The sequence below is a fragment of the Sphaerodactylus townsendi genome, linkage group LG12, assembly GCF_021028975.2.
Source record: "Sphaerodactylus townsendi isolate TG3544 linkage group LG12, MPM_Stown_v2.3, whole genome shotgun sequence".
NCBI classification, from domain to species: Eukaryota; Metazoa; Chordata; class Lepidosauria; order Squamata; family Sphaerodactylidae; genus Sphaerodactylus; species Sphaerodactylus townsendi.
The window spans coordinates 47,460,361-47,487,646 of record NC_059436.1 but is presented as its reverse complement, the minus strand read 5'-3'; the positions used below and the strand labels follow the sequence as shown (position 1 = coordinate 47,487,646).

General features: G+C 48.7%; 1 protein-coding gene across 3 annotated transcripts in view; it reads left to right on the top strand.

Moving 5' to 3' along the window:
- The first annotated feature begins 5,300 nt into the window (after positions 1-5,300).
- The window catches only part of FAM78A (family with sequence similarity 78 member A), a 58,497-nt gene continuing 36,511 nt past the window's right edge, over positions 5,301-27,286 (top strand). The window contains exons 1-2 of one of the 3 annotated variants that reach the window (XM_048513417.1): positions 5,301-5,777; positions 7,491-8,391. In XM_048513417.1, the coding sequence (XP_048369374.1) occupies positions 8,003-8,391 (389 nt within the window). In that variant the 5' untranslated portion in view covers positions 5,301-5,777; positions 7,491-8,002. The other 2 variants (XM_048513419.1, XM_048513418.1) reach the window with 2 other exon arrangements.

Sequence of the window (27,286 nt, the reverse complement as noted above, 5' to 3'; positions counted from 1 at the left end):
CTACAGCTGTCAGAGGCAATCCCACGTTAATGCTGTTCCTCTCTGTTGATTAACTAATGTTAGGGATGAAGGCTAATTTGCACCCACTGGTTGATGGGATTCTTGCAAAGAATTCCCAGCTAGGTGGACTCTCATTTTCATGAGCCAAAGAGAGCACTGGAGAGCCAGCATGATATAGTGGTTAAGAGTGTTAGATGATTCATTTACCTTATTTATATATTTATTTACTTTATTTCCCTCCTGTAATGGGGACCCTGAAGCGACTTACATGCAGGAAGAGAACAATAACCTTGCAGAGTAGGTCAGGCTAGGAATATGTGACTGGTCTAAGACCAAGTAGCAACCTTCTATGGCAGAGTGGGGATTTGAGCCTGGCTCTTCCAGATCTAGTCCATAGGTGTCAAATTCATGGCCCTCCAGATGTTATGGACTACAGTTCCCATCATCCCCTGCCAGCTGGCAGGGGATGATGGGAACTGTAGTCCATAACATCTGGAGGGCGCGTGTTTGACACCACTGTCCTAGTCCAACACTCTGTCCACTACACCAAGCTGTGTTTGGTTTGGGAGACCTGAATTTGAATCCCCACTTAGGCCACGGAAGCTTGCTGGGTGACCTTGGGCTAGTCACACTCTCTCAGTCGAACCCACCTCACAGGGTTGTTGTGAACATAAAATAGAGGAGAGGAGAAGGAGACAGGCCGCTTTGGGCTCCCACTGGGGAGAAAGGTGGGGTGCAGATGAATAAAATAATTAAATAATTAAATAATTAAATAAAAGGGTTAATTTTGGGATCACTGAACTCAAATTAGTTATGGGATCTTCAGTAACGCATAATTGCTCTAGAAATATAGAACACGTTTGTGGACCATAAGGATTTTAGTGCATTTTTAAAAACTAGGTCCCAGTATACATGTATATAACATGACTATCCCAGCAATCTTTGAGCACCCTTACCACTAGGTGGTACTGCCTTTATAAAATAGCCACAGTTTCCAAAACAGTGTGCGAGGTCACCTCCTCCGTCTGCCACAAAAAATCAAATAATTAAAGGTTCCTGTCAGTCCCAAGTTCCCACTACAGTCAGAGGCTGCCTGTTGCATCTGTGGAAAAGTTACTGTCCTGGCTTTACTTCCCTGCGATCAACTCCCCTCGGAGAAGAGCCATGCTTCTTGAGAATCTCTTCCAAGCCAGAGATTTCTTGTTGCCAGAGAAGAGTGTCCAGTCACATGCTCCAGGAGCGCCCCCATTCATGCAGAGTTGCGACAGGCAGCCTCCAGAGGACAGGTGCTCTAAAAGCCAAACTTCAGGGGTATATGAGTGAAGGGCACCCTAACCTTCATTCAGCAAAATAGGGCGCCAGCTACCAGTCCGAGGTACACGAAGGAAACCTGACCACCCACAAAGGTTTCAGGGTTACGAAGCCAACCATACAGTCCCTTGATGGAGATCAAACTTTTGGAACAGGCTATTTAGGGGTGAGCAAAGCGGATTCATCGCGTTCTGCTGAAAGGTGCCGCCGCTTCCGGAGCAGAACTTTGAAGCAACTGAAATCCACTCTGCAAGAAGTGGAGAGAGCAGTGCGGGGGAAGACGAAATCTAGATGAACCAGCAGAGACAACTGGCCCAGAGACAGCGGGGAACCTCCGAAATTAGAAATTGACGAGACCAGCAAAGTTAAAATTGCCCCCAAGGCTTGGAAAAAAGGCAGTGTGGCTGAACGGGCGGTGACCTTATTTGAAGCTTCATTTGGAAAGAGCCGCCCAGGGCAAAGCAAGCTGTCGGGTGCTCAAGTTCACTGAGCTCCAGCGGGAAGCGAAAAAGCCGGGAAGTAAAAAAGCTACATGCAGAGACAACCAGTCGCTCTTGTTCTCTTTTCTGTTTCTTACTCTGTTTTAGGGACGGTCTGGAGCAGTTCCAAAATGGCTGCCCAGAGAGACAGAGCCACACAGCCAGGGGAAGCCCCAGTGCAGGGGAGAAGGGGGGTTCATTCAGTGGTGGGATCCAAAAATTTTAGTAACAGGTTCCCATGGTGGTGGGATTCAAACAGTGGCGTAGCGCCAATGGGGCTGGGCAGGGCACGACAGGGGTGTAGCCGGGCATTCTGGGGCGGGGCATTGCTGGGCGGGGCTGTGGCAAGGACGCAGCCGCTGTGCCGGTCCTTGGGCGGGAAACGAATGCACGCAGGCGCAGGCTGCCACGCACGCCGGTGCACCTCCTGCTAGACTGCTTCAAGTTCTGCGCGCTACTGCTGAGAGGAGGGGTGTAACTAAGGCAAAAATCACGTGGCAAAATCGCCAATTAGTAACCGCCTCTCGGCACACACAAATAATTAGTAACCTACTCTCGGGAACCTGTGAGAACCTGCTGGATCCCACCTCTGGGTTCATTGAAAAAAAAATGAGAAAGAGGAGTGGGAAGAAATAAAATCAACACTGTGGCAGATACTGCAATCTCATTTTATTACGCAGAGCTAATCGGATCTCTAGAGATGAACCAAAAGCCCAACGGGCAAGAACCCCCTGTAGCTCCACGCACTTTCTAAAAACACTTGCGGGCACCACGGCACCCACACACACCATGTTCGGGGCCTAGAGGCATCCCATTGCCCAGATCTAGCCTGCTAAACCCTTTCCCTGACTGTCCAAACCTTTCTCCTTCATGGGCTCGCACCATAAAGCTGCAAATAGCTTGATTTTACAGCTTTCGTTTCAATTTTGCGGCAGCCGTTTCCCAGCTGTGTTGACGGAGCGCGTCATGACAACTGATTGCTGCATTTTGCCGGCTTTGTGCGGAAAAGCCGGCAAGGGTCAGTTGGACAGGAAAATATATCCCTGGGCTCATCTGGATATCGCTGCCAGGTCACCCACGCTCTGCCAGCTCCCAAGCAACCACAAATGGTAGCCCTTGAAAAGAGGGCATAGTAGTAGTCTTCCTAAGTTTAGAAGAAGAGTTGGATTTATATCCCCCACCTTTCTCTCCTATAGGAGACTCAAAGGGGCTGACAAACTCCTTGCCCTTCCCCCCTCACAACAAACACCCTGTGAGGTGGGTGGGGATGAGAGAGCTTAGAACAGTGATGGCAAACCTATGGCATGGGTGCCAGAGGTGGCACTCGGAGCCCTCTCTGTGGGCACGCACACACAAAGTTCGTCATGTGGGGGGTGAAAAATCACCCCCAAACACACACATGTAGGCTGGCTTGGGCCACTGAGCACAACGTGCGTGCACCGCGGTGAGCAGGGAGAACTCGGCTGGCAGGCCTGATGCCTGTGCTCCGGTTGGCTGCTGCCTGAGGGGAGGACACAGAGGAGGCAGAGATCCTAGAGAGACAGGACTTGATGGCTAGAACAGGCTGGCCCCTGCTCAAGCGGGTGGGGCAGAGGAAGAGGGAGCCAACTGGTTTTTTTTCTAAACTAAAACCTCAGCATTCAGGTTAAATTGCTGGATTAGCACTTTGCGATAAATAAGTGGGGTTTGGGTTGCAATTTGGGCACTCGGTCTCAAAAAGGTTCACCATCACTGGCTTAGAAGAACTGGGACTAGCCCAAGGTCACCCAGCAGGCTAATCTGAATTCCCCAGATAAGCCTCCACAGCTCAGGCAGCAGAGCGGGGAATCAAACCCGGTTCCTCCAGATCAGAGTACACCTGCTCTTAACCACTACACCACTGCTGTTCAGTTCTGTACAATAAAAATGAAACCGAGACAGGGATGAAGCACAGGCCTCCTTCGCTCAGCTGAGCGCTTTGGTTTTCCACCCAGAGTCAGTCCCCTTTAGCTTCACCTGAAAGTGTTCTCAGATCCCCAAAGGTCACGAATATTTTTAATAGCTCCAGTGCCCGGCGTTTCGCACTCACAGCCCAAGATTTGCTCAGCCTGGACTGTACTTTGCATATTGTTGGTGGTGGAAAGTGATACCAAGTTGCCACTTACGTGGACCCCAATGGAGCTGAAGGCAAGAGACATGGAGAGGTGGTTTGTCATTGTCTGCCTTTGCGTAGCAGCCCTGGGCTTCCTTCATGGTCTCCCATCTAAATTCTAACCGGGACGGACCCTGCTTAGCTTTACAGGAGATCGAGCTAGCCAAACGCCATCCAGGTCAGGGTGAATAATAACATTACTTGTCATTTTTCAATTGTAAGTTTCTAGACCTCATGGCTGCAGACAGATCACAATTCAAGTCAGCGCTGAATGACTCAACGTCCGCTGTGCTGTTCACACCCCTTTCTTTTTGCGTTTTTAAATGGACAGATGCCCTCGCCCCTGAGCGACACAACCTCTTGCTTGCTGGAGATGCGAAACCCCTTCCTCACAGTGACTCTTTGTGAGGTCGAATGAAAGCAGAATGACTGAATGTACGTACCACTGTGGATTATCATGGCCTGCATTTTATAAGATCTCTGCCCCAAACTGCTTCCAATAAGCATAGTTTCATCAATGGTAGAATGTGTCTCTACACAGAAGGAACAATTGGGCCAATCGCTTCGGATTGGGCTCTACATCTAAGGGGGCCCCACACTAGGTTAATCTACTCTAGTCTTATCAAGTACACACAACAACCCATAGCAATATACACCTAACGCCACATGTACTGCTCAAAGGTGATCTACACATTTTGTTTATTTACTTGTAGGCTCACAAGGATGCAATTTTATGTTGTGGGATTCAGCCGGTTCGCACCACTTCGGCTGAACCGGTTGTTAAAATGGTGCTGTTAAAATGGTGCTTGTAAACAACCAGTTGTTAAATCATTTGAATCCCACCTGGTTCACCAGATTAGAGTCCATTTCTCATGAGGAGGAGTAGGGAATCCATTTGGTACATACCTTCAGCACACATTTAAGCGAGCGTTTTTATTGCTTTCTATCCTACTGTTAAGTCTTTTTATTGCTTTGTATCCTACCGTAGAGTTAAGTCTTTAACAGACTGTATTGATAACTCTGTGATTCTACACACCTTGGCTGCGAATCTGGGACCTACCAAACATGTTCCCAGTTGGGGCCCCGCAACTCCTAAGGAAGGAAGGGACTAACAATGCCTTTTGTTCATCGACTAGTCGCATTCCTCCCAGGAGAGGGTGGCAGCGAAATGCCAAGAAACGGTGCCGGATAAATGCCCGTTTGCAAAAAAAAAAAAAACAAAAAAACAACCCAAAACAAACAGCAAGCATGAAAGGATCTGGTGAAAGAAGAGGCTGGTGGAAAGTGAAATAAAAACTACACTACCCAGCATTCCTGAGGGGTTCGGGAGGAAGTGCCAGGAGCGCTGCACCAGCTGCAGTTGTGCGAGACATGCCAGGGGAGGGCAGGATGAGCCGGCGAGCTGGGCTGGGTTACTGGGACCCCGGCTGGGCAGCGCGGAGTTGGCATGCTTGCAGTCGGGCTGCAAAGAGCGCCGAGCTGCAGAGGGGAGGACGACGCCTGGGGCATGGGTCGGCGGGGGGGCGGTCGGGGCTGACCCGCCGGGGCAGCCCCCCATGCACCTGCAGAGCCTGAACACCCAGGTGCCGAGCAGCCCGCGCCTCCGCCGGGCATGGAGCAGCCCCGCTGCAGCAGCCCCGGCTGCAGAGGCGCCTTCCCCGCACCGGGCAGCCTTGCAAAGGCGCGCCTCGGGCCAGCTCCTGCATGCACCCGAGCAGCACACTCACACGCACACGCGCGCACTGCGCACCCGGGGAGCTGCCTGGCTGCACGCAGCGCAACGACGCCCGCCCGACAGGCTGCCGGCTGCAGTGACGGCCGGTCGCGGCTCTCTGCAAAAGGCCAGGCGGCAGGGGGTAGGTGGCGGGCCCGGCCGGGACCAGGGGCGGGCGGGCGGCGCTGGGCAAGGGGGCGCTTTGCAGCCCAGAGGGCGCGCGCAAAGGAAAGAGCGACCCGGGTGCAGGCGGACCCGGCGCGCTTCTGCAGCACTTTTGCACGGCGGGGTGGCGGCCCCTTAGCCCGGAGAGCGGGCCGTCGACCACTTTGCAAGACCCGGGGCTCGGGCAGCGGAGAGGCCGGCCCGTCCGCGCGCTCCAGGCTGCAAACCGGCCGGGGCGGGCGGGCGGCGCAGCTTGCAAAAAGCGCCGCCAGGACCAGGCGCAGCAGGAGGCTCCCCCGGGCGGGCGGGCGGGCGGCCCGGCAGGTGATGCGGACGCCGCTCGTCGGGGGGGGTGTCATCGGCGATGTCACCGAGAGCGATTGTGCGCTGCGCCGCCCGCTCACCGGCTCCGGGATCGCGGGGCGGGGGCCGGCCAGAGCGGCCGGCGGAGTCTCCAGGCGCCAGGCTCGGCCGCTGCTGTTCCCCACGCCGGAACCGGGAGGAGGGCGAAAGAAAGTTGCGGCCAAACTTTTCTCCCCTTGCGCTGAGACCCCCCTGGAGGGGCAGGGACTGGCGGCGCTTTGGGAAGTAAGGCAGCCTGGCCGGGAGAGGGGGGAGACCGAGGCGGGGGGGCAAGGACAGGCGCCCCTCCCTTTGTCTGTCTGTCCGTCCATCCTTTCACCCCGATCTACCCATTCTACCATCCCATTCCCCGACCATCTTCGCTCAACTCCCTGCCACTGGGTGAGACGGGCTTTTCAGCACCAGCTTCAACTGAGTCTGGTCCCAATTCTGGCCGGATCGGGCCCATTTTCCTGACACCCCGGATGGGAACCAGAAGAGGGGGTGGGATGGGAATAATTTGAGTGCCAGGCTCTAAGCGACAGCTTGATGAATGGGGTAGATTGCAGATGAACCTGTCGATTTATCTACTGTTGTTGTTCTGGCCCTTTACGCAAGAGTCAGCATTCTGGCCAGGGAGGAAGGAAGTTTGCATGTATGTCTGTTAAACAGAAGGGCGGAGGAAAAGGCCACATTCCGACTGAGTCGATTGATTGCTGTGGATCGCTGGATTTCCCATGGATTGGTTTCTGTGGATCAGTGGATATTCTCATTGATTGGTTCCCGTGGGTCAGTGGATTTCTCATTGATTGATTGCTGTGGATCAGTGGATTTCTCATAGAAAATGTTGGGTTTAAGGAGGTACCAATCCAGATTGGACTGGAGGCTCATCTTTCTCGTTCTTGAGCACAAAACTAAGAGAAAAAAAAAAACCATATGGCGTCTAAGAGGGTGGCAAATGTTTTCCTGACATTGGGTTTTGCGGGCCAGAATCTACTTCCTGAAAAGCAGGCAGCTGTTCACCAGGTCCTTGAAGGAGGAAGGAGGACATTGGCTTAAAACTCTTCTTTAAAAGGTTTCTCTGAACAGGAAAGGGAGTTGGTTGTTTATCACACTCACCCGCAATCTTGCCTAGCTTTTTCTTTTAAAATGCAAAACAGGGCGATTTTGATGTGCTGCAAAACTCTGTGATTTATTATTTATTGGTCGCTGTTTTTCCTTATAACATCAGGGAAGTATTTTTTGGGGGGAGTATGTGTGTCTGTGGAATCTTATCAGTCTCTCCTTTTATTTTTTGTGAGTTTAAAAAAAATAATAAATATCCTTTTTTCTTTGTTTTTTTACCAAGGGGAAGTTATGAATGACTGGAAGTCAGGAAGCGAGATCTCCGCGCTGACAAGCTGAGGGCAAAGCAAAGAAAGGTGGGGGTGGATTTCTTATTCATAGAAACTGTCAGCGTCCTGCTTTAAGTAATTTTTTTTAAAAAAAATTCCAAAGAAAATATAAGGAAATACAAGGCCAGTCGGCGTTGGGGACTGAAGGACGGATTGCTGCATCTTTTGGAAGGAAGGGAAGGTTGGCTTGTATTGTCAGACCTAGAAAAAAACAACAACTCCACTTAATAAGTATTTATTGAACTCGAGTCTTTTTCCTTTACTGTGAAAGCTTCCCTCCAAAATATCTGAAGGACTTTTTCAACCGATCCCGGACCAGAAGAAGTTGGATACAAAAAAGGGGAACCGACAAAGTTCGGTGGAATCCGCAGCCGAACTGACAAAGCGCAGCCGAATCCTCGGCCTCCCGGCGTTCAGGTCGAATTAGCCCCCCTCGACGCTTTCTCCAGGATGTATTTTCTATCCTATGGATATCGGTTGGGAGAGGCCAGATGAGGGGGATCTGAGGCTGCTTGTGTGCCGCGCGGGGTCCATGCCTGCCCTCCCTCAGGACTGCTGGAGTGTTTTGGGGATTGTCCTGGTGTTGTGGGCCATGGGCTGCATTCAGAGCATTAGCTGCAAATCCAAAGGTATTCGGGAGAGCATCTCCGTGGTGGAAGTCAAAGCCTCCATCGATCCCGTCCCCACCAACATCGATGAGTCGTCCAGCGTGGTGCTGAGGTACCGGACGCCGCACTTCCGGGCTTCCGCTCAGGTGCTGATGCCTCCCATTGTCAAGAAGGAGACCTGGATCGTGGGCTGGATCCAGGCGTGCAACCATATGGAGTTCTACAATTACTACGGGGAACATGGAATGTAAGTTATCCTAGTTCAGCCCAAGGGTGACAAATTCTTTTGTTATGAGGGCAGGATATAACAGAAATGGGACTTGGTTAGGTCAGGTCTTTGGGGTGGAGGGTGACGGCCTTAGGTGGTGAGCACCCAGAAGGCTACCCAGTCCGATCTTGCACTGGGGGGGGGGGGGCTACCTCAGCTTGAGAGGGCTTCTCGGGCCCATGAGCCAGCTGAGGCAACCCTCCCCCAGACTCGAAAGGAGCAAGTGGAGATTGCCCTTAGCCAAGCCTTCTGGGCTCCGAAAACTCCCCTTGAGCAGGGCCAAATCCGGCCCTCAGTCCACATATTTGACACCCCTGATTTAGCCGTTGCTTACGAACACTCTGAGTAAACGGGGAAGTTTTTTCTGTTGATAGTATCCATTTGCTTCGACAAAGCCAGGCTATAAATCTAGCTAACCGATAAATAAAATAAATATTTCAAAGAATTTTGGTGGCGTTCAGTGCCCCCCCCCCCCATTTCAAGATCCTTGGCGGAGGAGCTGTTTACTGCAATGGTGTCTCAGAGGTCAGCGATTTACTTTTCCGCACTAGTAAGGAGAGGCAGCGTGTTCATTGTGTCTGCCTCTGTGTGTGTGTGAGTGTGTGTGTTCCCAGGGGGAGTGTTAAGGAATATGCTTGTTGAGGTGGGGATGTTCTGGCTTTGGCGATCCCTTGCCATTATGTGCCAACTCTGCTGCTAGCTACAGTACCCCATCCAGGGTTGTGTGTCTTGGTCACAATGACAGTGATGGGACAATGGGATAGAATCTTGTGGGGGGGGCGGGGGGGGAGCTAGCTTTGTCCTCCGCGGGTGCTGGCCAAGCAGGGGTCTGCAACCAGTGGCTCTCCAGAGGTTCGTGGACTACAAATCCCATCAGCCCCTGCCAGCATGGCCAATTGTAGTCTATGAACCTCTGGAGAGCCGCTGGTTGCAGACCCCTGACCCAGGCGTTCAGTTGCCTTTTAGTCTCTTGTGCCCAATGAGTGCCGTTGCTGAGATGGAAGAGGTTTTGTGTGTATGCAGAAAGCTGGCCCCCATGGTTCACCTGGTACGTCCGTTCAAGGAAAATGGCAGGCGTTTTAGCGCCAGTATATGATCCTTTAGTGCCAATATGCGGTCCTTTTAGTGCCAATATACAGTCTTGGCCATTAGGGAAGAAAGTGCATGTCTCCTCCTGTGTCAGTACATCACTTTTCAGCTAGGGGCCTTTTCCGTTCAAGGTAAAGGCAAGTTACCTCACTTTCAATCTCACTTTAAATGATATTATTCCAATTGTAAAAGTATCAGAATGGGGGGAGTGCCACTTTGTCAAATGCAGAGTCAAGCAAGAGTCAAGCAAGACTTCCAACAGTCCAATCCCATTGGACCGCCTTCATTTACAAATCAAAATGCATGTTCTCTTTTAATAATACTTTTGTTTTTCCCCTGCTCGTGTAATGTAGTGATTAGCAGATCATGCTAATACAGAGGAAACTGACTTTCAAATTCCTCTGAGATGTAAAATTCAGTGGGCCTGTCGTTTCCTCTTTTTCAATCTGGCATACTTTGCAGGGTTGTTGTGAGCGTGGTATCGAAGAAGGAAGTGCCATTCTCTCCCCCCCCCCCCCCGTCTCCTTACAAGAGGGTTGGTCTTGTAACAAAATACGCTCAATAGGTTCGTTCTTGTGATTTACTTGAGAGTTTGAATTTGGCTGTGGAATTCCTTAGTGCTTCGTTTGAATCCTTATGAGACTTGAGGCCTGCCTTAAAATGAAAGGGAATTGAAGCAGAAGGTTTTCTGATCGTCCAGAACTTACCTTACAGTATTTTACTATTTTGAAACTTGGAAACGAACAAGATACATTTTTAAAGTACCCTAAATCAAACCAAGCCCCAACCTGCTTTAGGAACCTGGAAGAATGGGACAGTTCGCTTTTCAATAAAATACTTGGTTTATAAGTGAATTGATGATCATTACTGAACAATTTAGATTACTTCTGTCTGCAGGCTGGCAGAAGATTATTTGATCGCTGAGGGGGGTAAGAGCTTTGAAGGAACATAGAAAAGGAGTGCGATGTGTCTCCCAAACTGCAATCCACGATCTTCCACGCTGATGAAAGCTACGAAAGGCACATGTGAACTCAAACAGTCATGTGTGGCTAAGACTTTGCCACCTTGTCGAGGCCGCAAGTGACTCGAAATGACTCAGCCCTGCAGTCGATCTTGGAGAGACTGCTGGTTTGGCTAACCTCTGCTCTCCAGTGACAAGCAGGGAACAAATATTTCGATGGGCTTATCTGGAGCAGCGGCTTTTAACGGGTTACTTTTACGCTGTGTTCTCAAAAAGCATGACGCAATCAGCCACATGTTGCACACTGTGTGGTTTTTTTTGTAGATTCCGCTGGGGGTTGTGTACTCCAGACCCATTGTCACTTTTTGCCAGTGTAGTTTAGGCATCACCCAAGTTCAGGCATCAAACTCGCGGCCCTCCAGTTGTTATGGACCACAGTTCCCAAACTCACGGCCCTTCCATTATGGACTACAGTTCCCATCATCCCCTGCCAGCATGGTGCTGGCAGGGGATGATGGGAACTGTAGTCCATAACATCTGGAGGGCTGTGAGTTTGACACCTGTGAAGCGGAGCTACCATTCTGCAGCAGTGGCGTAGGAGGTTAAGAGCTCGTGTATCTAATCTGGAGGAACTGGGTTTGATTCTCCGCTCTGCCGCCTGAGCTGTGGAGGCTTATCTGGGGAATTCAGATTAGCCTGTACACTCCCACACATGCCAGCTGGGTGACCTTGGGCTAGTCACAGCTTCTCGGAGCTCTCTCAGCCCCACCTACCTCACAGGGTGTTTGTTGTGAGAGAGGAAGGGCAAGGAGATTGTTAGCCTCTTTGAGTCTCCTACAGGAAAGGAGGGATATAAATCCAAACTCCTCCTCCTCCTCCTCTTGAACGAGTCATAAATATCTTGTAGTTTGAAACCATTGTTATACAATGAGGTTCATTTAGGTTGATGTATTAGTGTTAATGGCTGCCCGTCTATTTGGATGGGCAGGGTTTTGCCCAGACACATTTTTGCAAGTGGAATGGAAGAATGTACTTTCCATCCACTTTCTAGGTACTTCATGGATGGGTTGCAAGTTGATTTTGATGATTCACATAGTGAAACCCAGTTTTGCAAAGTGCATTGAACGTAGATTGAAAGTGCAATATTCAGCTCGTGTGAAAGCTCGAGATTTTGGGCATTCTCCACTTCCCTCTATTCCAGTAGGTGAACCTGGCACTAGATACCATGACTGGCACACTCCCATCAGCCCCTGCCAGCATGGCCAATTGGAGATGATGGGAATTGTAGTCCATAACATCTGGAGTGCCAAAGGGTCGCCACCACTGCTCTATTCCAATGGCAGTTTTTGAATAAAACCAAAGTCAGCATCCACAACGACTACACAGCCACAAGCCAGTTCACCAACTGCTGTAGTGGAGTGGCAGAGGGGCATGAAGATAGAGAGCTCAACTCATGTTTGCTTGTCCAAAGCGTTTGGGACTCTTTAGTTTGGAGAGGAGACATCTGAGGGGGGATATAATTGAAGTCTATAAAATGATGCATGGGGTAGAAAATGTTGACAGAAATTTTTCTCTCTCACAATACTAAAACCAGGGGGCATACACTGAAAATGCTGGGGGGAAGAATTAGGACTAATAAAAGGAAACACTTCTTCACGCAACGTGTGATTGGTGTTTGGAATATGCTGCCACAGGAGGGTGGAGATGGTCGGGCATCTTCGGGCCGGCCCCTCTTGCCGCAGACCCGGGATAGCTTTCAAAGGGCTTGGACAGATTTTATGGAGGAGAAGCTCCATCTCTGGCTACTAATCTTTGATCCCTCCTTGATCTGGAGGTTGCAAAATGCCTTAGCGTGGTGCATCGAGGTGGTGCTCAGGTGAAATGCAGCAGCAGCAGCAGCAGAAGGCCCTTGCTTTCCCATCCTGCATGTGAGCTCCCAAAAACACCTGGTGGGCCCCTGTGAGTAGCAGAGTGCTGGACTAGATGGACTCTGGTCTGATCCAGCAGGCTCTTTCTTATGTTCTTATGTGTGTTTTCCTGCTACAGTTCTACACAGGGCATGCAGAAGGATCCAGGGTCTTTTCTTGGCATCTCTATCCCAAAAAAACTTAGAAGCATCTCAGAAAACCCACATCTAGGCAGACTGGCTTAAACTATGTGCCTTTCTGTGTAAAGCACTTTTGTACATAGTGCCAGCAGAGTGGCTGGATCCTGTCCTCCGCTGGTTCCATTAACAAGGATTGCAGGAGGAAATATTCTGCTTTGAAATCCAGATTCTTCCTGTGAGCAGCTGTTCAGAACTTCATTTGAGCAATGCTCAGAATGCCTGTATAGCCCAGTGCCTTCCTGAAATGTAGAGATAATGCAGAGGTGGGATCCAGCAGGTTCTATCAGGTTCCCGAGAGTAGGTTACTAATTATTTGTGTGTGCCGAGAGGGGGTTACTGATTGGTGGTTTTGCCACGTGATTTTTGTCTTAGCTACGCCCCTCCTCTCAGCAGTAGCGCGCAGAACTTGAAGCAGTCTAGCAGGAGGTGCACTGGGCGCAAGTGGCAGCCTCTGCACCTCCGCGCGCATTCTCGCTTCCCGCCTGCGATCACTGGCTACGCAGTGGCTGCGCCCCCCCTGCTACGGTGCCCTGCCCGTTCCAGCAATGTACTGGAAGTTCCTCGAATGCCCGCCTTCTGCCCCCATTGTGCTCCGCCCAGCCCCATGGGCGCTACGCCACTGTTTGAATCCCACCACCATGGGAACCTGTAACTAAAATTTTTGGATCCAACCACTGAGATAATGAAATGTGTTCTTTATTTGTCAGCTGGTGCTTTACATAAGGACTGATCTGGATGGCCGAAGTTGGCCCAATTTTGTCAGATCTTGGAGGTTAAGGAGGGCCAGGCCTGGTTAGTGTTTGGATGGGAGACCACCAACAAAGTCCAGATTGTGCTTTGCTTGCGCAGAGGTAGGCAACGGCAAACACCTCTCTTTGCCCCTTGCCCAGAAAACCCTGTATGGTTGCCATAAGTCAATTGTGGCTTGACAGCACTTTGTACCTCTGCTTTAAATAGAGTACAAGTTGACATTCCTCTGCCCCAAGGAGCTTACAGTCTTCATTTTGAGTTGTGGAAAACAGCCAGGGGAGAGAGCTGAAAGTGCAGCCCTACTAATATCCTTGTCTGTGGTTTTGAGCATCCCAATATCCAAAAGGATGGGCGAGATTCTTCCAAGAGGAAAATGTCATAGCAAATCCTTTTCTTGTAGTAGTAGTAGTAGTAGTAGTAGTAGGAGGAGGAGGAGGAGGAGGAGAGGAGGAGGAGGTCCTACACCACTGCTTCTCCTGGCTGGGACAAGAGAAGCAAATGAGGTTCACGCCAGCAGGAAGAACCCTCTAGTACTGTTTTGACACCTACCATTTAAGAGGGCAGCTGTTGCCCATGATCGTGAAATGGGACTTTCCATATTCAGAAGCCTTGTAAGGTGGATAAGCACTAGCTGCAGTTGGGGGGAACGCGGCTGGGATAATTGTAGCTCCCCTAATGGGGGAGAGCCAAGTTTTGATCCCACAACTACATTGTTCATGACTTACTTACTTGTCTGCTGTACTAACCTAGCACGATTTGTGCGATTTGTGCTTGTTCAAGTCCTTTCCATAAATCCTTGGTAATCCTTTCGACAAAGCACTGGCGTAGGTAGGGCCAGATGCCATCTCCCTGGTATTCGGATGGAAGCTGGCTGAGATACTAGAGATTCGTAAACTTGGGAATATGAAACGGGGGTCTCCCACCTCCCACTGTGCACGCTGGTTCTAGGTTATAATTCCATAGGAGGATTCCTGCAGGACTGGAGGGAAGGAGAGTATGCAAAAATGTTTCGGATTCTGGCATTTTATTTATTTGTTTGTATTCCTCTCCCAACTTTTCCCACCAAAGCGACTTACGTTGTCTCCCATGCAGCTTACCTCTTCAGTTTTATCTTCACAGCTATCCCATGAGGTTAGGCTGAACTGATACGCGCATTCGGGATCTAAGTAACAGGTGTTAAATCCTATGCGGCCCTCCGTGATGTTATGGACTGCACAGCCAAGGCAGGTGATGGGAACTGTAGTCCACAACATCTGGAGGGCCGCGAGTTTGACACCTATGGCTAATGGTTAGTGAGACAAGACCCAGGTTGAAATCTCCAGTTCGTCGCGGGATGTTTGTGGCGCTGGACCTCGGCCACAGGGCCGCGACGCCTCTTGCCAAACTCTAACAGGGCTGTTGAAAGAAGAAGAAGAAGAAGAAGAACGACCCATTGGATACTCACACCGCGAAGGGTTCTCTTAAGTGGTGGTGGAAGGCCATCTTGTATCTTTGGGTTCGGTTGTTCTTTTCCTTTTACCACTTGCTAGTAGAGTAGCAGGAAGAGCTTCTTTTGGTCATATCCTGTTACTTCAAAATTGCCCCTTCAGTATCTGGATCTCCAGTTTCGAAGCTGCAGTAAGTAGAAACAATCCAGAAAGGAACAGGGGCAGCATGCCCCGCTGCTGAAAAGTCAACTGGAACAATGGTCAAAACACGGAAAAAGTAGAAAAATCTCCAACAGGGAGGACCAAAAAACTGACTATAATAAACAAACTCCACGGGACTAGAAAAATCGCCCGAAGCCAAAGACTAGAAATTTAGAATTACCAGGAGCATATTGCTGGCAGGGGCTGATGGGAACTGTAGTCCATAACATCTGGAGGGCCACGAGTTTGACACCTATGGTCTAAGGCATAGACACATATATAAGGGACACTCCAGAGGTTCATGGATCTGAAGACTCTCTTCATCGCAGCCCCTGCCAGCATGGCCAATTGGCAGGGGCTGATGGGAATTGTAGTCTATAGAGTGCTGTAGGTTCGCCACCACTGGTCTAAGGTCACCAGCAAGCTTCTATGGCAAAGCAGTGATTTGAATCTGGGTCTCTCAGATTCCAGTCCGACACTCTAACACCGTGGTGGCAAAGACAAGGAAGAGTGAGAGAGAGAGAGAGAGAGAGGAGAGAGAGAGAGAGAGAGAGAGAGAGCGCTTATTGGCCAATTGGCCATGCTGGCAGGGGCTGATGGCAATTGTAGTCCACAACGTCTGGAGTGCCAAAGGTTCGCCACCACTGCTAATAACTACCCAACACTGGCCCTAGCAGCTGATTACCTCAGGATCGTGGGCAGGCAGACACGGAATATTCCCCACATTTCTGACTTTCCCTGTCTCTTCTTTTTCATCCCTATTTGGGAAACCCCGTTGTTGGCCACAGTTTCCCTTTTCCGTTGGAAGCCCTGCAGAAAAGAAAGGGGACACTTTGAAGAAATACTCAGTTTGGGTGTCTGTTGCTTAAGGTTTGCGTTCTGTAAACAAATCCCCTTGGCGATGCGGCCACGGCAAACGGATGCTGCTGCCGGCAGAGTTTGGCATCTCTCCCGAGGGCTGATAAAGATCCAGCCAGGAGGACTTTTGCTTGCGCCCGGCTTTCTCTGTCCTCTGCAGAGGCTGACTTGCAGGTCTAACCAAAGTGGGATGACTCTGCTTCTGCTGCAGTGGCGCTGAAATGGTCTTTCGAAGCCCTTCTGCTACTTCTTAAACATGCCTTCCCAACCTACCTTTAAAGATGAAGGGCCTGCTTATATACCTGCTGGTGTTCATTTTGGAGGGCTTTTCTCAAAGCCACATCTTTTAAAACAGTGTATTTTTAACAGGGGTTTGCAGGGGTTTTCTCTTTTTCTCCTTGTAAGGTTGCTAAGAGCTGAGACTGCTGGAGGTGGGGCTTAACAGGGGTTAACAGAGGTTACTCTTTGTCCTGGGCTGCTAAAGCGTGGGTTCCTGAGGTGAGCTTCATTCAGGGTTCTTTAGTTCAAGGTCTCTCTGAATATTGAGGCTTCACGCCTAGCCGCAATTTCTTCTTCTTTAAAAAAATAAATAAATTTAATTCAATTAATAAGGACGATTACTTTTTGAGGGATAGTAGGTGTACATGATAGCTCAAAGGGGCACTGACTAAAAGTTTAATATCTAAATATATAAACAAAAGCGAGATATGAAGGCAGGCGCCAGCAGGGGATGGGGGCTTCCCAGCGTTTTGCAAAATTGAGTGTCACATGTATGACCATCTGCCACTAGGGCCAGAAAGTCGTGGGTGTGCCCTTCGCTGCAATGAGCTTCCTGGCATACACATGAACGCGGTCCGCTCTCTTGAAGCCAAGGTGCGCAGACCTGGAGAAGCTGAGAGAGGCAGGAGGAGGGCAACCAAACAAGGCTTTAGGGACCCAGCAGCCGGGTCCCACTCCCAAGGCTGGCACATCTCTTCAGATGGCATGGAGAAATTTGAGGAGTCTGCGTGATGTGAGGGTGCCAGGTTCGGGCGGTGGGGAAGATGTTCCCTCAGGATGGGACCCCTTCCCTTAGTTGGTGGTCAGATATCCTCTCAAGCACTGAGGATACCCCTCGGGAGGTGGGGCTCCTTGTAGTGGGTGATTCGATCATCAGGAATTATAGAGAGTTGGGTTTGTGACAGGCTTTTGATGACCCCATGCCGGTGGATTCCTGCCTGCCCGGTGCCAAGGTTGGCGGATGTCACGCTTTACGCCCAGATAGGGCTGTTAGACAGTGCTGCTGGGTGGAGTTTCAGCAGTTGGTGGTCCACATTGGCGCACCAATGACATTGAAATCGGTAGCCGGAGGTTCTGGAAGCACCTGAAATTTAGGCTGCTAGGAAAAAAGGGTTAAAATCCAGGACCCCCAAGCGCGCGGCATTCTCTGAAATGCTATCACTGTTCCATCGCTTAGGGCCGGAAGCTAGGCAAGCCGTTTGGAGGGATACAGGGTCCTCAAGCAATGCGTGGATACGAGAAGGTGGTGCAAGGGTGGCAGAGGGTTTCAGGTGATTTGTCCAGGAACTGGGGAACCTTTTGGGATAAGGCGGTAGGCCTGTACAAAAGGGACGGGCTTCATCTTAACCAAAAGAGGAACTTTTTAGGTTGGCGCTACCAACATTAAAAAGGTGGCAGAACAGCTTTTAAACTGGATCCCCGGGGGAAAGTTTCCATTGACAGGAGCTTTGAGAGGTGACTTCGGTTCGGAAATACAGGGAGTCCATGCGTGGGGGATGGTGACAGATGAAGTGAGGTTTTTTTAAATCAACCCACATACAAGCGGAAGAGCAATTGCGAAAATCGTGATAAGTGATAGTGTCTGGCAAAAGGCTAGAGGGCAAAACACATAAATCCCTGGGTTAGGGGATATTACCAGAGACAGAGCATAGGCAAGCAGTCTCCATGCTAATAGTAGTAGCTTACCTCGACTCTAAAATGGGGGAGCTGGAGTACAGAGTTTCGAAGGAGGACACTTGATATAGTGGCATCACAGAGTATTGGCATGGTGGAAATTTGAGGAGCAGAACGCAGTGGGATGCTGTTTATCCCAGGTTACAGGCTCCTTACATTCGCTGGTGGAAGGATAGGACAGGGCGTATTGGGGGTGGAGCGCCCCTCTACATCAAAGAGAGAGCATGAAGTAAGTCACCATAAAATAGACAATGCAGGGGGAGCTGATTCCCTACACAGAAGCAATTCAGATATCAATACCAGGGGTGTAGCATATTGGCTTAACTATTTAGGAATATGATTATCGCCCCCCTGGACCAAAGCGCTTTACGTAAGAGGATTCCCTGGAGATGGAAAAAGAAACGAGAGAGGCCAACAAAAGCAAAAGGCTGTCGTGGTAATGGGCGCATTTTAACTTATCCCCATATAAACTGGAAAAATGCATGTTCAGGGTCATAGTAAGGAGAGAACATTCCTGGATATGCTGAAATGATTCGTGGCTTAGAGACAGATGGTTGTAGAAATCCAACCAGGGAGATGTGATCCTAGGATCTAATTCTATGTGGGACCCAGGACCTCAAAGTGCTGTGGGAAGTCAGCAAGCTATTGTTGGAGCCGATAGAGAACAGCTTAAATCACAATGCTGTCAGTTTGGGATTCAGTATCTCTGTAGATGCTACCAAGCGATGAATTCGGCCGAATTGTAAGTTTACATTTTAGTTTCAGAAAGGGAAATTTCTGCAAAGATGAGGGGAGATAGTGCGCAGGAAGCCGAAAGTGGAAAATCTAAGAGAGTCAGAAAAAAACGTCCAAGATGCTTGGAGTGTTGTATTTAAAATCACAGTCACAAAAGCTCAGCTGGAATGTGTTCCAAGCAGGTTAGGAAAGGCAGCTCCTAGTCCAAAAAAGAAAGCCACCATGGTTAATAAGGGGATCGCTTGAGGGAAATTATTAGGAAAAAAAAAGGATGTCTTTTAGAAAATGGAAGTCCAACTTAATCATGATGTTAAGAATACCAATTTGGAGAGGAATCACAAATGGTGGCAAAAGAGAAGCCAGTTAGCCGGTGGGCGAGGCAAAAAAGGCATTACATGAGGAAAACATATGGCTGTGGAACATCATCAAACCAGCAACAAATGTTCAGTTCTTCTGGCTAAGTACATCAAAAGCAGGAAGCCAGCAAGGGAAGCTGGCAGGCCCGCTGATGATGACAAAGGAAACAAAGGGTGTGCTAAACAGATTACAGGGTCAGATTGCAGAAAAGCTTGAATTGAATTTCTTTGCATCTGTCTTCACCCAAGAGGAGGTGAGGAAAATTCCTGCACCTGGAACCAAGCTTCTTAGGAGGCTGCAGAATCCGAGGAACTTAAACAAAGATAGTGGTATGACAAGGAAGAAGTTCTGGCAGCCATTGATAAATCTAAATGTTACCTAAAATCCCCTGGCCCAGATTGTATCTACCACCCAAGAGTTCTTTAAAGAGCTCTGCTACGAAATTGCTGATCTTCTCACTTTAATATGCAACTTATCCTTGAAACTCAGGCCTCCATCCCTGAAGGCATCTGGAAGATGGGGCTAATGCTCACCACCAATCTTTAAGAAAAAAGATCTAGGGGACCCGGAAATTACAGGCCAGTCAGTTTGACCGGATATCTGTTCCTGGTAAATTCAGTAGAATGCTGTCAGTTAAAGATGAAAATTATAAAACATGTAGGAAAAGCAAGACCTCAAGGAGAGAAAGAGTCTGCTAATGGCTTTTGCAGAGGCAAAATCCCCGAGGGTTCTCACAAACCCGTACCAGGAGTCTTTGAGGAGTGTAAACAGGCAGCTGTGGATAAGGGGAACCAGTGGACATTGGTTCACTTGGATTTCCAAAATAAGCTTTTGGACAAAGTTCCTCACCAGAGACTCATTGAGAAAATCCCAGCAATGAAGTGAATAAGAGGGGAAGTCCTCCTATGCATTTAAAAAAAAAAACTGGTTGAGAAACAGGAAGCAAAGAGTGGGTGTAAATGGGAAATTCCTAGCTAATGGAGAGAGAGATGTAGGGAGTGGTGTCCCCTGCTGATCCGTCAGACATTGACAGACCAGTGCTCTTTAACCTATTCATAAAATGACCTGGAAGTAGGGTGGGTAGCGTGGTGGCCAAGCTCTGCAGATGATACCAAATTATGTAGGGTGGTGGAGAACCACAAAGGATCAAGTGTATGGAGCCCAAGCGGACCTTTGAGTAAATTCAGGTGAGTGAGGCTAAGAAATGGGGTAAATGCAGTTCAATGTAAGTAGAAAATGCAAAAGTGGATGCAATATATAGGAAAGCAAAAAAAAAATCCAAACTTCATGCCATTAAGATGCTACAGGGTCAGTACAAGCTATCAGTCAGCAGCATCTCAGGAAGCGGGATTTGGGCGCCTTAGTTGATAGTTCCATGGGAATGTCAACTCAAATGTATGGCAGCCGTGAAAAAGGCAAACTCTATGCTGGGGATAATTAGGAAAGGAATTCGAGAATACCAAACTGCAAAAAAGATTGCTTTCATGCCCTTATATAAAGCTGTGGCGCGCACGCCCTCGCGACTTGGAGTACTCGTGTTCAGTTCTTGGTCAGCCACATCTCAAAAAAAGGATGGCTTGAAGAGATAGAAAAAGTGCAGAGAAGCGCTACTTGGTGATGATTGAGGGACTGCGGCACCTTCCCTTATAGAGGAAAGGCTGCAAGCTGCTTTGGGGACTCTTTAGTTTGGAAGAGTGAGACGTCTGAGGGGGGGATATGATTGAAGTCTATAAAATTCATGCACATGGGTAGAAAATGCTGGAACAGAGCAGAAATTTTTCTCTCTTTCACACAATACTAGAACCAGGGGCATTCATTGAAAATGCTGGGGGAAGAATTAGAACTAATAAAAAGCTGGAAACACCTCTTCACGAACGAACGCAAGTGATTTGGTGTTTGGAATATGCTGCCACAGGAGGGTGGTGATGGCCACTAACCTGGATAGCTTTAAAAGGGGCTTCTGGACAGATTTATGGATGCGGAGAAGTCGATTTGTAGCCGCTCAATCTGGATCCTCTTTTTGACCTCGATTGCAAGTGCTTTTACAGTCCAGGTGCCTCGGGAGCAGCTGTTTCACAGAAGGCCATTGCTTTCACATCCTACATGTGAACTCCCAAAGGCACCTGGTGGGCCACTGCGAGTAGCAGAGAGCTGGACTAGATGGACTCTGGTCTGATCCAGCTGGCTTGTTCTTATGTTCTTATGTGGCCTTGGCTGTGAGTTCAAATCCTACCTCTGGCGGGGGCTCATTGCACAGCCTTTGACCAGTGTCTCTTACCTCTGATTTCCTGAGGCTCAACAGTACAGCATCTGTCTTTGCATGCAGAAGAAGCCAGGGTCAATCTCTGGTAACTCAGGTTTTAAAGAGTGTCAGGCAGTAGGTGTTATGAAAGACATCAGCCCTTGGGCTAGTCACAGTTCTTCTGAACTCTCTCAGTCCCACCTACCTCACAGGGTGTTTGTTGTGGGGGGGGGGGAAGGGAAAGGAGTTTGTAAGCCCCTTTGAGTCTTCTGCAGGAGAGAAAGGGGGGATATAAATCCAACTCTTCTTCTTCAAATCTGAAAATAATGGCTCAGACGGACGTTTTCTCCTCTTGATTGTCATCATTTTTATTTTTGGTTTTAACTGAAAATATCTTAAACTGCTATTAGCTATTGTTAAACTATTATTGTTTTAGCTGTTCCTATAAGCCATCTTAAGCCGTGAGGAAAAGGCAGGATATAATGTTTTAGTAAATAAATAAGTCACGTGTGCGAAGTAAATCTGTGTTACGACCATCAAGAGAGAGGCCAGTAAAGATGTTAAGAATGCACGACTCCTAAGATCCCTTGCATAATTATTCTGGAGCATAGTTTTAGAAGAGAAGAAGAAGAAGAGTTTGGATTTATATCCCCCCTTTCTCTCCTGCAGGAGACTCAAAGGGGCTGACAATCTCCTTGCCCTTCCCCCCTCACAACAAACACCCTGTGAGGTAGGTGGGGCTGAGAGAGCTCCGAGAAGCTGTGACTAGCCCAAGGTCACCCAGCTGGCGTGTGTGGGAGTGCACAGCCTAATCTGAATTCCCCAGATAAGCCTCCTCAGCTCAGGCGGCAGAGCTGGGAATCAAACCCGGTTCCTCCAGATTAGGTACACAAACTCTTAACCTCCTACGCCACTGCTGCTTTTATGGCAATATTAGTGTCATATTGCCATAATTATAAATAAACAAAAAAGTTGGATCCTGTTAAATTTATTTACTTAATTGACACCTTATCTTTCTTCCAGATAGGGATAGTGGCACTGAAATGTTCAAAGCCTGCTACTTCTTAAACATGCCTTTCCAACCTACCTTTAAAGATGAATGGCCTGCTTATATGTGGTCTTGGCTGTGAGTTCAAATCCTACCTCTGGCGGGGGGCTCATTGCACGGCCTTTGACCATTGTCTCTTACCCCTGATTTCCTGAGGCTCAACAGTAGAGCATCTGCCTTGGCATGCAGAAGAAGCCAGGGTCAATCTCTGGTAACTCAGGTTTTAAAGAGTGTCAGGCAGTAGGTGATATGAAGACATCAGCCCGATACCCTGGTCTAATTCCGTGCAAAGGAGCTTTGTATGACCCTCATCAATCCAAGGAGAATAATATTAACCTGTTTTGGAGTCGTGTGAATCTTGACTGCCAGCAATGGCATAGTGCAGCAGCGGTGTAGTGGTTAAGAGCAGGTGTACTCTAATTGGAGGAACCAGATTTGATTCCCCGCTCTGCCACTTGAGCTGTGGAGGCTTATCTGGGGAATTCAGATTAGCCTGTACATTCCAACACACGCCAGCTGGGTGACCTTGGGCTAGTCACAGTTCTTCTGACCTCTCTGTCCCACCTACCTCACAGGGTGTTTGTTGTGTGGGGGGAAGGGAAAGGAGTTTGTAAGCCCCTTTGAGTCTCCTACAAGAGAGAAAGGGGGGATATAAATCCAAACTCTTCTTCTTCTTCAGTAAGGGAACATGTGCCCAATAGCATACTTGAAAAGAAGTGAAATTATTTATATACAAGTTAAACTAAAGAGGAGCCAATAACATCTTTGTCAAACCCCCTTGTTTTGGAGGATTTCTTGAAAAATGCCCAAATAGAAGAAGAGAAGAAGAAGAGTTTGGATTTATATCCCCCCTTTCTCTCCTGCAGGAGACTCAAAGGGGCTGACAATCTCCTTGCCCTTCCCCCCTCACAACAAACACCCTGTGAGGTGGGTGGGGCTGAGAGAGCTCCGAGAAGCTGTGACTCGCCCAAGGTCACCCAGCTGGCATGTGTGGGAGTGCACAGGCTAATCTGAATTCCCCAGATAATCCTCCTCAGCTCAGGCGGCAGAGCTGGGAATCAAACCTGGTTCCTCCAGATTAGATACACGAGCTCTTAACCTCCTACGCCACAGTCCTAGTCTTACTTGAGCCACAGAGTTGGGGTCTAATCTTCCAATAAGCCATAGTAACCTTCTACCAAAATAGTAACCTTTTTTCCAAAAGTTGCTCTCTGATAGCTGAGTCAAACATTTGTTTTAAATCCATAAAGGCCCCGTATAGAGTGCTCTCTTTAACCCTGGTTTTTTTTGCACAGTCAAAATATCCCGGGGTGAGCATGAAAAATATCATGAGCAGCTGGGAATTCCACATGGCTCCTGAACTGCATAGGGTCTGCCCTGGTGTCACCGTGCGATACTTACCTTAGCCTGGGATTTTCAAAAATCGCCAGTTTGGAGGTTCTTTTTAAAAAATCACGGTGTGACTTTCTTAGTTTTGTTGCCTTGTTCTGCTAAAACCAATCAGAAGGCGATGGACCTGCCGCTTTATTTTTCCAATTCCAGCCATCGCGCGTAGATCGCCCTATCTCAAGCTGCTACTCAAAAAAACAGCCAGCGGTAATCAGGAGCATTGGGATACCAGGCAAGCTCATACGTCTATTTTCCTCAGTATAAGCTTTTATTTTAAATCAATTAGCAGACCTAGTCACTGGTTTTCGCCCTCTGACAGCAAAATCTTATTTTAAGCCATTAAAAACACAGATCAATTTCTTCCATTCCCACAGCACATACGCAAAAACACCAATTGGGAGCAGACCAAGTCTATTTTCCCCACCCAGCAGGCTGATCTCCCTGCCTGACGTCCATTCAAGCTGCCACTCAAAAACAACAGCAAACTCAGAATGTAGATTGGACACCTGGGCACGCCTTGCACATTCCTTCTTCGGCGAAGTGAATACAGGTAAGTCCGGCTCCTGCGTGAATAAATCCGCCTGCAGCATTTCTTTAACTTCCTCCTGCTCCTGGGCAGAAGTGGAGAGCCGTGTGTAGACAGGAACCAGGATAAAATAGCCCAGGTGTATATGATTCCGGCTCAACCTGGCGTAATTGTGCTGTGCAAAAATGGCCGCTGGTATATACCTCAACCAGCAGTTGTAGGACCAAGCTGTGATCGTCCGGCAGTCGCCCCTTGCAGAAGCCAGCTTGCTCTGTTTTCAGAATATCATATGAATAGTCCCAAGCTGCTAATTTGTTGTACAAGAATATGGCTAAAGTTTCCGTACATAATCCCAGAGTTGTTTATCCTGGAAAAGATGTCAGGATCCTAGCAAACCGCACTGTATTGGCCTTAAAGAGCACGGCGTGACATAGATCAGGTCCGGGTGCTTTATGAAGTTTTAAACCTTGAATTAAGATGGTTATTTCACTGTTAGTAACTGGAGGCTACTCCAGAGCAGGCAAAGAATCCGGTCTCTTTGGACGTGGGATATAGGAATCAACAAAACAGCTGCCGAGGGAATGCCTGCAATGCACATTTTAAAAGGCTTTGCAAATTTAGAAATGCTTTTAGCATGGTAGGTTTTGGGCTGGCTTCAGAAGTGCCGAGTCATAGCATCCAGCCCGTATTGTGCCATGCGGCAGGTCTGTTTTGTTTTAATTTATTGCGATCCAAGACCCGCAACAAACCAAAGGCAGTAAGCGTATGTGGCAAGCTAGCTGTCTGTTTGGTGGATGGATTGTGGACAAACTGAGCGACCAGCCTGAAGGAGCCGTTTGGAGTAAATTTGGAGGATACTCACTGCAAATGAATGCACATTCCCTTTCTTTAAAGAAAGATTTCAGCAGTGAGACGTGAACTCTACAATGTGCATAGAGATTTATTAGTCAATAATTGCCACACTTCCGTTGTATTTGGGGCTCTGGAGATCTGTAGAGAAAATGGCTTAGTACAATGGTTTTCAGATTGTGTTGAAAGGAACCCGGGGGGGGGGGGAAGGGTGGGCTTTGGAAGTTTATCAAGTATTCCCAAGCGAGAGGATCATTTCGCTGAGAGACAGCTGGTCCATTGCTATTGATGTTCGCCTGCAATGCGCCGCTGAAGCGGAGGGCTGCGTGTGTCTCGGATGCAATTTCAGTTTACACAGGCTGAATGCATGCCCTGGAACATGGCTCAGATTCTTCAATGCTCATCCTCTGCAATAAGAAAATGAGTAGAACCCCCCCCCCCCACTACTAGAATTAAGAACAACCAATGATGTGGTCAGTAGATTCGGGGCAGACAAGAGAGAGTACTTACTTCACACAGTGCAATGTTAACTTGTGGAGATGGTCTCAAATCTTAAATGGCTGAGATATCCCTCAGAGCAATGATGGCGAACCTTTTAGATATCCCTCAGAGCAATGATGGCGAACCTTTTAGATATCCCTCAGAGCAACGATGGCGAACCTTTTAGATATCCCTCAGAGCAATGATGGCGAAGCTTTTGTGCCGGGGCGGAGAGAGGGGGAATTATGCCCAGGGCACATGTGTGCCCTGCGCCCCTGCCATGCTCCCGTCCACCCCCGCCCTGCCCTGGAATGCCCCGAAACACCCCCGCCATGCCCCCAGAATGCCCTCACCATGCCCCGTAGGGGCGCGTGCCCAGTGCGTTGCACACCCCTTACTCCCTTGGCGCTATGCCACTGCCGAGTGCCCAAACTGGGGCGACGGCACGCGTGCCCACAAAGAGGCCTCTGAGTGCCACCTCTGGCATGCGTGCCATAGGCTCGCCACCACTGCCTCCAAGGAACTAGACTCCATCATGTTCAAAGATTCCCACAGCTCAACAAATCCTACATGGCACAATCTTCCGTATTTTTAGGGGATGTACCCCATCGCTCAAACATTAATCTGGTTGGAAACCTATGTAGTTTTTCTTATGTATCCATTAGAAACATCCTATTTTTAAAAAGTTATTTTAAAATGCTTAAAAGGCATGAAAGGCAGCTGAGAGATCCGTGAGGGGAGTGGGGGGGGGGCAATTCTTGAAGATATTCAGGACGTATCACAAGCCCTGCCAGGCCATAAGGTTGCCTGTCGATAGACATTAATCAGCCTCCAATATTGATAATGGCAGTCTTTATTGAAGTTCTATGCGAGGCTAATAACCTGTCGGGCACCTAACAGTGCCCCAGACTTTTGAGGGGCTTGAGTGGTAGGCATCTTTTAAGTGGGGGGCGGGGCGGGGGGAGAGATGGGGTCTGCTATTTTAATTTTGGTTTTGACTGGGGATATTTTACCTATTTATTGTAAGCTGCCTTGAATTTCCAGGAAAGGAGGGACAGAATTTGAGGAAGGGAAGGAAGGAAGAAATTAAAGAAATAAATCTGGGAATTCAGTTCCCCACATAGAACTCACAACACACATGTAGTTATGCAGATCTAGGGGAAATAGCAGGCCCTTAATGAGGTTGGGCTATTATTATTTAATTTTGTGTAATCTCATAGCTGCCAGTTCTTTAGTTGGATGTTGACTTTTCATTACAATTCGAGCCACACCCAGAGGCCTAGGACATTGTCGTGTATTGGTGGAGTATTCATGTCGATTTGAAGATGTTTCAAGTGCCGCCCTAGTGTTTTTGGAATGGCGCCCATAGTTCCGATTACCACTGGGAGGACCTCAGCTGGTTTGTGCCATAGTCACTGAATCTCGATTTTCCAATCATGCTATTTGGTGACTTTCTCATTCTTTTTTCATCAACCCTTCTGTCACAAGGTATCGCTATGTCAGTGATCGTCACTTTCTTGTCCTCGATCGTTGTGATATCCGGTGTACTATTTGCCAATACTTTATCTGTTTGGATTCGAAAGTTCCACCAGATTATTATTTGGATTTATTCCCCACCCTTTATTACAGTCTCAGGACGGGTTCCAATAGAAACCAGAGTAGAATCCTGGTGCAAAGCAGATTTTAGGTTGCGCCAAAAGCTACTGGGAGGAAGACTGGTTGGTTGGCTGTGGTTGGTCTCCACTTGAACATCACAGAGCCTGTTAACTTTTGGTCTGCCAGAACAAAAGACAGAAATTTGCTTCAGATCAGGAGCAGACATGGAGCCCCGTGTTTCCACCTTTTCCCCCGGCCTCTGAGCTGCTTAACCCTTCAAAAACAGGAAGTGGGAAGTGCGGACTG